The sequence below is a fragment of the Actinia tenebrosa genome, unplaced genomic scaffold, assembly GCF_029948245.1.
Source record: "Actinia tenebrosa isolate PJP-AT-01 unplaced genomic scaffold, QUT_ActTen_1.0 PGA_scaffold15__27_contigs__length_11533743, whole genome shotgun sequence".
Classification (NCBI taxonomy): Eukaryota; Metazoa; Cnidaria; class Anthozoa; order Actiniaria; family Actiniidae; genus Actinia; species Actinia tenebrosa.
The window spans coordinates 3,484,038-3,494,758 of record NW_028292575.1 but is presented as its reverse complement, the minus strand read 5'-3'; the positions used below and the strand labels follow the sequence as shown (position 1 = coordinate 3,494,758).

The window sequence follows — 10,721 nt, the reverse complement described above, 5'->3', positions numbered from 1 at the left end:
TTCTATATATAATTGAGACTATTTAAAATTAATTGAATTTAGATTTCAACAATTAATTTTCCAACGATTTGTTTTTGACTTTTTGATTGACGGAAGCCAGAAACTTTAATTGCGTAATTGTGAAAAAATAATGAAATCTTACTATCAATTTAATTTGCGTTCAAGAAAAGATATTCCAAGTAGCTGAAAGCTGCAAAACAGGTGAGCTTTCTAACCTACAAGTGTTTGTGTGCTTTGCGTGTTAATTGTTTACAGTATTTTGATGGGTCTTGGGAAGTGGCTATTCACGTGTTTTGACAGCTTTGTATATGATTGAAACGTGCTATTTTTTTTTTACTAAATAACAGTTTAAAAAGATAAATTTAAAAAAGCACCGTTTGTTATTTGAAAGCTGAAATATCTTCTTTCTTTTTTTACTTCCTTTCTGTTTTCTTTCCTTCATCCCTTCTTCTTTCGTTGCATTTTCTGTCTTTCTTTATCTGGCTTTGTTACTTTCGTTATTTCACTTTCGTGCGTTCTTTTCTACTTTCTTTCTCTCATCAATCTTTGATTTCAGTTTTCTCTGCTTTTTGTTTCTTTATTTGTTTTTAGTTATAAGTTTTAGCTTTTTATTCTTTTAAGCTGTTTCCAAATTTCTCTTGCATTCTCTTCCTTTTACTGGTTGTATTTACTGTATTAAAATTGCCAAAACTCTATCGAATCTAGCTACTACCTATATAGCTTTATTCACACAAGCTAGCTTCAATTTTCTAGTACCTAGTTTCTGTTTTATAGTTAATCTTGGTTTGCTAATATCCTTCCCTTGCTTCCTTAGCTAGTCTCAAGTACCGAAAACTGCTGTACAAATGTGGCTTAATCTCAGAGTGTTTTCGTCAAGAATAAGCGACTAAACACTCAAAATACATCCTGTCATTTCCCACGAGCCGTAACACTATAAAATGGCAAGTCGTGCTTAATAAGCATTGCTTTTTAACTTGGATGTGGACGGCAACGCTTGGTAGGTGAGTACAATAAGCCCGTTTTGCAACAACAGATCTGATTTGACCCTACCTCTCGTAAAAAGAGACGTTGGGTCAAAATGAACATCGGAAATCGAAACAATGTTCACTATAGGAAAAATGGCATTGAAAAAAAATCGAATATCTATAAGGATTTGTATAAGAAAATGTGATGGATGGCAACCTTTGCACATTTTCCCATACCAATCCTTATACTCGATTTTGTATTCAATGCCATTTCTCCTGTGTTACATGTTATAAGCTGAAACTTTGCCTTCTTACTAATATTGAGGTGCTTTTTCCATTTCTGGTGTTCATTTTCACACAACGGGTCTTTTTAGGCTCGTGGGGGGGAAGGGGGAATAGGATCACGTGACCTATTGTTGCAAAAGGCATATTTCTTGAACACTTTGAAAAATTTCAAGGTGAAAGACACGAGGAGTCTCTTGCCAACCATGATGTAGGGCTGGAACCAGCAATGCAATATCTATTTTGTATACAAGAGATTTCATTCCACAAACAAGGAATCTTCTATCGTTTTAACTACGATATGGCTGCAGTGAAAACCCAAATGATTCTTGCAGCTATAACGAAAAAAGAAACCTCGTGAATGCAATGCTGTAACTTAACGTGAATTGTTATTCTATTGCATTTAAACATTTGTTTCATTTGTGTCAGTTTCTATACATTACGGTGTTGACCCAAACGCCTCGACTTGAAACAGTTGCTTGTGATACATTTTCGCAAAATGACAATAAAGATGCTTAAATGACGACCCCAAGATCTTTGAAAAAATTTCCTCAATAGCGGAATTTCCCTTTTTTATATTCATTTCTTTTGAAATTGCCTTGTAAACTGTTAATGTCAATCGACGCCATTACTCTAACAAGGCTTTGTATATTTGCCTTGAGACTCGAGACGACCGCCGCATCGTCGAAGAATCCATTTCCTTAAACTTGAATTTCATCATTCTTTTTTTAAGTACACTCACTTCTCAACTAGTGTCCCTGGTTCGATTCCTGGAATCAAAAACTCAAAAACTAACACGCTAAATTCAAACTCAATCTGTACTATACCAAGCCCTGACTAATCCAGGAGATCGAACCAGAGGCCCCAGAGCCGTGAGAGGCGAGTGCCCTACCGCGTGTTAAGCCGACCGCCCTTGATTCCATCAACTAACAGTCAAATATTTTTTTTCTACAGAGAACGCGTCAGCATAATGTTCACAGGGATCCTTGTGTATTTGTCAATTCTATTCGCTTCTTGCTCAGCAGGTTAGTAGGCTCCTTCGTTACTTCTAAGTTCCTGGAGGCCCTTCGACAACGTTCCGTTTAACTGCATCTTAATTAAACTATCATGTTCGATGGTTCTTTCTCTCTTTTGCTATGGGGTTTCTCTAGTTTCCATGGGTGCTTACCATTTAAACCCATCCATCTGGTTGGGAATTCACTCGCAAATGGTAAGAAAAGAGCGGGAAAATTTGACTTTCGAAAAATGGCACACGCGTCTACCGAAAGAACCAGAAAGAGCGGGAAAAATGGATTACCTTAATCGGAAGACCGGGGTTTCGGGAACTTTTCAATTGGAATGATGAAATACAAAACAGAATTTCTGGTTTTTCTGGGTACCGCATATTCTCTTCGTCCGATTTTTTTTTTTTTTTTTTTTTCCTCTCCGAAAAAAGTCCATTATTTTTATTTCAGATAGAGGCATTTGCTATCCAAAGTATGGCTGCTTCCACAACGATGCTCCATTCAAACGTCCTCTAGTTCCATTCCCAAACCCAGCAGATTTGATAGGAACAAAGTACCGCCTCTACACTCGTGCCAGTCCTCTAAAATCCTCCATCATTGATGACACCGACGACGCCAAGCTTCTTAAGTCGGGCTACGATGGACAAAAGAGAACTATTCTTATTGTTCACGGATTCGTAGGTACGTATTTCACTGAAATAAGGGAAAGTTCATTTAATTTTTGTGGAACATGAATTGGGGGGGAGGGTACGGGGGGTCTAGAAATTTGCCCATGCATACAAGGGTGGCTCTCAATTTGAAAATGTTTCACTGAAGCATTTTGGGGGGTGGGGGGGGGGGGGGGAGGCTGGTAAAAAATATTCAATACCCCCCTCCCCCGCCTATTAAATGCATGAGCTTTCCCTAAGGAGTGTATTGAGCGTTATTTGGTATTGCACTCCGCTCTCACCTCTGGGGCTCAAGCTCGATTTCTGGACTCGGCATTACGTGTCTAAAGTTTGTTAGGTCTCGCCTCTGATTCGAGGGTTTTTCGTCAGTTATTCCTTCCAACAAACTAGATATATTTTAATTCGATCTGTGAGTTAACTGCTGAAGGTGAAGGGAAGGTGAGTTAGTCCATGCCATGAACTAGATTAAAAAGGGGGAATTCTTATAAGAATTGCCCGGCAATAGTTTGTGTCATATATGTGGATCCATGTATACAAGATACAAATCTTGTTGCTTTAGAATTTATGTTTCGCTATACTAGACATGGCACGTATTTCTATATGGTTTTCAATCATTACCAAGGGAGTTAAATAACAAAAGGCACAGCGGCCATGTTGGATGATATAACAAAAGCATTTATTGACAATAGTCCCCTTCACAGTTCCTTGCGCCATCTCGAAAGGTAGCCGTGCCTTTGCATCGAAGTGAGACAAACGGTGAGCTTGCAATGTTAGAGACCTTTTTTTAACACCTTAGACAATTATTCGCATGTCTCTATCATTGCAAGCTCACTGTTCGTCTCGCTTCGATGCAATGGCACCGCTACCTTTCAAGATGGCGCAGGGAACTGTGAAGGGGACTATTCGAATTCCTTGTTAAATTCATCCAAGATGGCGGCTATGACGTCATTTTCAAACAACGAATACTCTTGTTTTCTTCATAGAACATGGACAAATTCCTTGGATGAACCGCATCAGACAAGCACTGCTCCAAAAAGAAGATGCCAACGTGATACAAGTAGATTGGTACAAGGGAGCAAAGATACCTTACGAAACCGCAACGGCCAACACTAGGATGGTAGGAGCACAGGTGAGTTATCACACCTAAGAACTCTTATTTTTCGAGCCAGAAAAATGGCAAGATTTCGCGCATGTCATTGGAAGGCTCTGTAAATACTTTCTCGAGGATGAAATTATCTACAGTATCATTTTTTAGTTGTAAATCCACCTCTGCACACTTATAGTCTCATCATCGACACGTCATCATCCTCATCATCATCATTATCATCGTCACCATCATCACCGTCATTACCATTATCATCATTATCTTCATCATCATTACCAGGATTATCATCATTATCAACGTCATCATCAGCAGCATTATCATGGTCATGGTCGTGGTCATGGTCATGGTCATGGTCATGGTCATCCTAATCGTCATCGTCATCGTCATCGTGAACGTTATCGTCGTCATCATCTTTACCATTATCATCATCACCATCATCATATCACCATAACTATCATCATCATCATTTCTCGAAACGCATTGATTCGAAAAAGGTCTCCAATATCTAATACAAATTTTTATTCGCAAACGAGATATCCGACTCTTGTTAAAATTTACCAGCTTAAACTGTTATAAATTGACGGTTTTGTTTCGCCTTATTTTAGATATTCGAGTTGATCAATTTTCTAAACAACCGCACCGACAACACCCCTTCATCCTTCTACATCGTTGGTTTCAGTTTGGGGGCTCATATCGCAGGATATGTGGGCAGAAGAATCAAAGACTCTGGTTCTATAAAACTTGGCAGGATTACAGGTAAGCAGTTGCATTAAGTATTTCGAGTTCGTTATAGCCGTGAATCCCTTAGTGTAATAGACCTCTAAAACCCAAAACAAAATTCGAGCACAGAGTGAAAAAAGAGTGAAAAAAGTCGTACATAAGAAAAATGCTAGAAAAAGATTCCAAATTATGTCCAAAAAAATTCCTGCACAGCCATGAGGCGCCTGCACAAAATAAACTGCTCAACCCCCCCCCCCCCCCCCCCTCCTCAAAAATCTAATGGTCCGTCCCTAATTTATTGGTTGCGCATGTAAAGAGTCTTCATGGGTCAGTCTTCCGCGTTTGGAATGCCATTTCGGTTGTGCGCACTGCGCGACCCATCTTAAGTAGCAATAACATTCCACGCTTTTTGGATAATTTAAGACCTTTAATTTTTAAGAGATACCCTAAAAATACCAAGATATGACGAAGTTTTAATTTTCAATTTTGACACCCTAAAATATCCCTAATTGCTATACAATTTTTAACCAGAAGTCCCCTCCCCCTCCCCCTCCTCCATCCCTCCCTCCCCCCAGGGCTTAGAATGCGTGTAGCTTTTATCATTTTCAACTTCGACTTCTACATCTCTTCCCAGGCCTAGATCCTGCTAGTGTGTTTTTCGTGGAAGAGCATCGTGATGTGAGACTGGACCCTACTGACGCTGACTTTGTGGATGTCATGCACACTGACATAGACTTTCTTGGATCATACACACAGAGCGGCCATGTTGATTTCTATCCAAATGGTGGGCTGGATCAAAGAGGATGTCCTACTGGATTGAAAAATGGTAAGAGTAAATTATATCCCAAAAGTAATAGTCTCCTTCAAAGTTCCCAGCGCCATCTTGAAGGTAGCGGTGCCTTTGGATCGAAGAGAGACAACGGCGACCTTTATCTATTTTTATTTTATTTATTTATTTGAAGATTTGCCAGAGGCAGGTAATTTACAAAAGAACACTAATTCCCCTACGTGGTATCAGCTTGCAATGATCAGCTTGCAATAAGACCTTTTTTAACACCATGAACAATAATTCACATCTCTCTATCATTGCACGCTCACCGTTCGTCTCGCTTCGATTCAACAGCACGGCTACCTTGCTAGATGGTACAGGAAACTGTGAAGGGGAATATTAGGTAGGAAGAGACAGTCACATAAGCTTCTTCCAATAGGCCATATTTAATTTTGAATCGTGGAAAATTTCTTTATCCATCGGATAGCACTGTTTATGAAATGTTTGAAATCCTTTGACATTTTGAATCTATGGAAATGTAAGTATTTGAACAGACCAAAATAACGGTGCAAATTTTTTTTTTGATAGTTCCTTGCTCCATTTTCTGCTGTACTTTGTGAGCTTTGATACACATTGCCTGTAACATGGTCCCTTTAGAAACGACCAAGAGACTGGAGCGTTTTTTGCATTTTTAATCTTGAGATACTTTCACAAATTAGAAGCTAAAATTTACAGTGCGATTCGAAAAACCGTGGGCACCTAGAAATATTATAGGAATGTTCCATTCTTCTTTGGCCAATTAGAATTGACTTTTTAGCCACAAGATAACAATAACGCTTCTGATTGGATGTTGAACATTTTTGAAATATTTCTAACGTGCCCACGGTTTTTCGATTCACACTGTAAAACTCGCAGTTTCTTGCTCGTCTCTAAAGTGGCCTACTTTTAATTGATTTTGTCATATAATTGACGTCACACTTATAAGCTTTATATTTTATATTGTATCTATCAGGTCCTATTGATTACATCATTTGTGATCACATGCGAGCCCCCGAGTACTACCACCAATCAGTGCTTGCGGTCGGTAGCAGGTGCCCCATGCGGGCTTTCCCCTGCAAGAGCATGTATGACTTTGAACGTGGTTACTGCTTCAAGTGTCAGAGTGAGGAGTGCCCCACCATGGGATACGGAGCCGAGGCAGCCCGGGGAAAAGCATTAGGGAAACATTATCTCTACACCAATGAGAAATCTCCATTTTGTTGTAAGTAAAAAGATATATCCAGTTGAACCCTAAATAATGAATTCTTAAAACTTTTTAAGGCCTTCAAAACTCGAAAATCCAAAACAGAAAAAAGTACGAAGTTCTCATTTTTCTTGCTGCAGCTCTGCACTATCAAGTGGCCTTCAAGACAGGCCATGGTTGGTTTGCTGGCATCTCGGCCGCAATCCACATTAACATATATGGTTCGAATGGCAACAGTGGCATCATCCGACTCAAAACGTAGGTCTTTATATATGTATATATATATTTATATAATGATTAAATTAGCTTACTCCCAATACGTTTGAAAAGGGATAACTTTGAGCCTAAGGCAAAATATTGTTATCATTTGTAAAGAAAGGGCTGGAAAAAAAACGAGCCAACGGTTGTGGGTAAAAATCGCGGGATTACTTGTTTGGTGTAAATTAAAAAGGACTCTTCAATTGTACATATTTTCAAACTTTTATGGCCCAAGGGCAATCAAACATGTCGACTATGAAAGAAAAAGATAATACAGCTTTTCAAGCCCCTTTTCTATAAAGATTTTTCTTACTTTTTCTTCGTGACAAGATTTTTGTCCAAAGTCCTCATTCTTTCAGTTAAACCAAATGAGAATTTTTTTTACTCTACAGCTTTTTAATCGTGACGCCTTTTCTATAAAGATTTTTCTTGCTTTTTCTTCGTGACAAGATTTTTGTCCAAAGTCCTCATTCTTTCAGTTAAACCAAATGAGAAAATTTTTTACTTTATTTTAGCGGTTTTTGTGAGCATTTGGAGGAAGGAAATACGTCACAACTTAAAAGCTCTTCATTAACAATAATTTTTTGAAGAACCTGAGTGTTGTCCTCCCGAACAACAGGCCGAAGCGCGCTCTTACCAATCGATCTAACCGGGTGGTGGTAATGTTGATTTTATGTTATTCCAATGTAGGCGCGATATTAACGATGGTACAGTAGAAAAATTCATTGCCCCGGTTAGTCAGGACCTTGGTGTTCTAACCAAAGTCGATGTTAGACATAACGGAATTCCGATCATTCAGAAGTGGTACCTGGAAAAAGTTGTTATCAAGTTCGAAGGATCGAACATTGCGTAAGTTTTATTGTCGGTCAACAAATTCTTTATAATTTTAGTTTTGGATTTTGTAATTGAGCAATTTTACTTACATATAACACAACTGGTTTAATTGTTTTGTCACAATTTTTTCTCAATTCGCATATTATTTTCAACGGAAGGAGGAAACCCGAAGAATGAAGGAAGGAAGGAAGGAAGGGAGGGACGGAGGGAGGGAGGGAGGGAGGGAGGGAGGGAGGGAGGGAGGGAGGGAGGAAGGAAGGAAGGAAGGAAGGAAGGAAGGATGGAAGGATGGACGGATGGACGGATGGACGGATGGACGGATGGACGGATGGACGGATGGACGGATGGACGGATGGACGGATGGACGGATGGACGGATGGACGGATGGACGGATGGACGGATGGACGGATGGACGGATGGACGGATGGACGGATGGACGGATGGACGGATGGACGGATGGACGGATGGAAGGAATGGAAGGAAGGGGGAAAAAGGAAAGGGAGGAAGCAAGGGAGGAAGGAAGGAAGAAGCGCAGCAAGAAAGGAAAGAAGTGAAGGAGAAAAGAAAAAAGGGAAAAAGAAAAAAAAAAAAAAAAAAAAAAAAAAAAAAAGAGCGAAAGAAAGAAAGAAAGAATAAAAGAACAAAAAAGTTAGGTAGGAAAGGAATAGGGACTGCTTTAATAGTGGTTACTATCTTATTAAGAATATTTCTGCAACTTTCTAACAACTTGCTGCGTGTTTTTTCATTCAATGTTAGATACACTGCTTGTTTCAACGCTTGGCTGAACAGTGCAGGTGGCGTAAGGAAGCTTAAGCAGGGAGAACTACCTTGCTGACGAACTACCGCTGAACATGAGTTTATAAAAAGAATTAAATAAACTACCACTAAATTACCGCTGGCCATGAATTTTTAACATCAATTAAATAACCATGCAATCCCCGACCGAAATTCCACTCACCTTAAACTAGATATAAACGGCTAAATGAAGTGCCATAGCCCTTTTCTGGGATAGTGAACATGGTGCATTTGGTCTAGCTTGGGTACAAACATCTTTTGTTCATCATGCCTTACATGGTGTTGTGAGATAGTGAACATGGTGCATTTGGTCTAGCTTGGGTACAAACATCTTTTGTTCATCATGCGTTATTTTGAATTTTGATATTATGATTATTTCTTCGTCTTTTATGCGGTAAAACGTCAACCCACGACACTGAAATGTTTCAACGTTCCAATTTTAAAATTTAATAACTTTTCAAAGAAGCAAAAAATCAAAAATCATTAAGAACGTAAAAATAATAACGTTTATTATATAATTACCAATGAAATATCTATTTTTCTCTATTTCGAAAAATTGATATCTTCACACGTGAAAATAACATGTTCGCTGCGCTCACTTGTGAGAGATCTTTTCAACACTCGAAGATAAATTTCGTATCTCCGCGCGCCCATGTAATATCCTCTATTTATTTCCCGGTCCTGTATATATCCCTGTATTCTAGCCTACGGAGAAGAACGAGGGCTACTGCTCGCAAAATGGGAACGCAATCTGCTCCCTAGCTGGATCCTTTACAAACATAGAAGTCCCAAATTCTTGAGTACATACAAAAATAGAAATACATAATTATAGCCGAGACTGAATCTGGTGGTAAATCGCGAAAAGCTGATTTTTAAGATGGGACAGTTAGGTTCGCACGTTTGTGAAATCACGCGCACGGGAGTAATAAAACACGGAACGTAACTTTTGATAGATGCACGCGAATTCAGGTGTTTTCAAGGCAATGTAACGCATGTCAAGAAGACCAAGGTTTTCGATTGGATAAGAAGTACGTGATCTTGCGCTCTGCGATTGGTTCAACAGTTGTCGTCTATTTTGTACCGTGACCATTCTTTTTTACATTATTCAACGAGAGCCCAATTTAAATAAAAATGAAATGCGGGAAAAAATTGAAAAAAAAAAAAAAATTGAAAAAAAAAATCGACTGTAATGAATTTTTATTCGAGATCAAGATAATGTACTCTATATGGAAAACCAGTAAAAATAAAAAAAATAAAAAAAAATAAATAAAGGGATTGAAAAAATTGCAAATCAACAATTATTTTCTGTTATTTCGACCTTTGACTCTCCCAGTTAGAAATTTTGTCACGTGTAAACAACCCACCAACCACCGCACAGGACTATTTAGTTGTCTAAAGTCGACTGAAATCCTTCGACAGTTTTCCATTGTCGATATTTTTACAATTTTGATTTCATTTTAAAAACAAAAGATTTAACAGATTCAACAGAATATTAAATTTAGTAAATTTGCTTTAAATTTCTTTCATTCAAATTCAAAGTTTTGAGTTTTCGGAATTTCAGGAAAAAAGAGCATTTGAAAACTTGTAAACTTATGGCGAGCAGAATAGAGTAGGTGCATGTTGCGTCATTGCCGCCATCTTGGTTGACGATAACAAAGCATTCCCCATTAGCTTTTCTTGTTAGATCAAGCAAGATACAGTAGCGGCTCTTTCGTTGTTATTCATATCTCAAGGGATTTTGAGTCAAATCATTGCTCACACTCTATACTACACTCTATAAGAGGGCGGCTCTTTCATTGTTATTCATATCTCAAGGGATTTCGACTCACATGGTTGCACACGCTTTATATAATCTTACTTCTACTATAGAACGGTAAAAAGTTGCCTGGGTTCAAGCCCTGCCGGTCTTGGTGTCGTACGTGAGTAGAGTTAGTGCTTGTTGGTTCTCTCCTGTGCTTCGAGGGTTTTTCCTCAGGGTTGTCCGGTTTTTCCTCCCTCCACAAAAATCAAATTCTAAACCTGTTAGGTATTACAGGTATTACGCCGTCCACCGAGGAGTAGTAAATGCATTAGAAAAG

At 38.7% G+C, this 10,721-nt stretch overlaps 1 protein-coding gene across 2 annotated transcripts; it reads left to right on the top strand.

The window, feature by feature from the left end:
• Nucleotides 1-841: 841 nt before the first annotated feature.
• LOC116291758 (pancreatic lipase-related protein 2) lies at nt 842-8,741 on the top strand. 2 transcript variants are annotated; one of them, XM_031698966.2, is made up of 10 exons: nt 842-1,001; nt 2,202-2,272; nt 2,702-2,932; nt 3,903-4,048; nt 4,630-4,780; nt 5,379-5,570; nt 6,526-6,774; nt 6,897-7,014; nt 7,705-7,863; nt 8,605-8,741. In XM_031698966.2, exons 1-10 carry the CDS (start codon nt 979-981, stop codon nt 8,681-8,683), a joined length of 1,419 nt encoding a protein of 472 aa, XP_031554826.2. In that variant the 5' UTR covers nt 842-978; the 3' UTR covers nt 8,684-8,741. The 2 variants fall into 2 exon arrangements, with proteins under 2 accessions (XP_031554826.2, XP_031554827.2); XM_031698967.2 differs by having other exon boundaries at nt 854-997.
• Nucleotides 8,742-10,721: the final 1,980 nt, after the last annotated feature.

Excerpts from the sequence above, each read along its gene's own strand:
- LOC116291758 (XM_031698966.2), top strand. The coding sequence starts at position 979 with ATGTGGACGGCAACGCTTGGTAG. Across the intron at positions 1,002-2,201 it reads TGGACGGCAACGCTTGGTAG|AGAACGCGTCAGCATAATGT; the intron begins GTGAGTACAATA and ends TTTTTTCTACAG. Across the intron at positions 2,273-2,701 it reads ATTCGCTTCTTGCTCAGCAG|ATAGAGGCATTTGCTATCCA; the intron begins GTTAGTAGGCTC and ends TTTTTATTTCAG.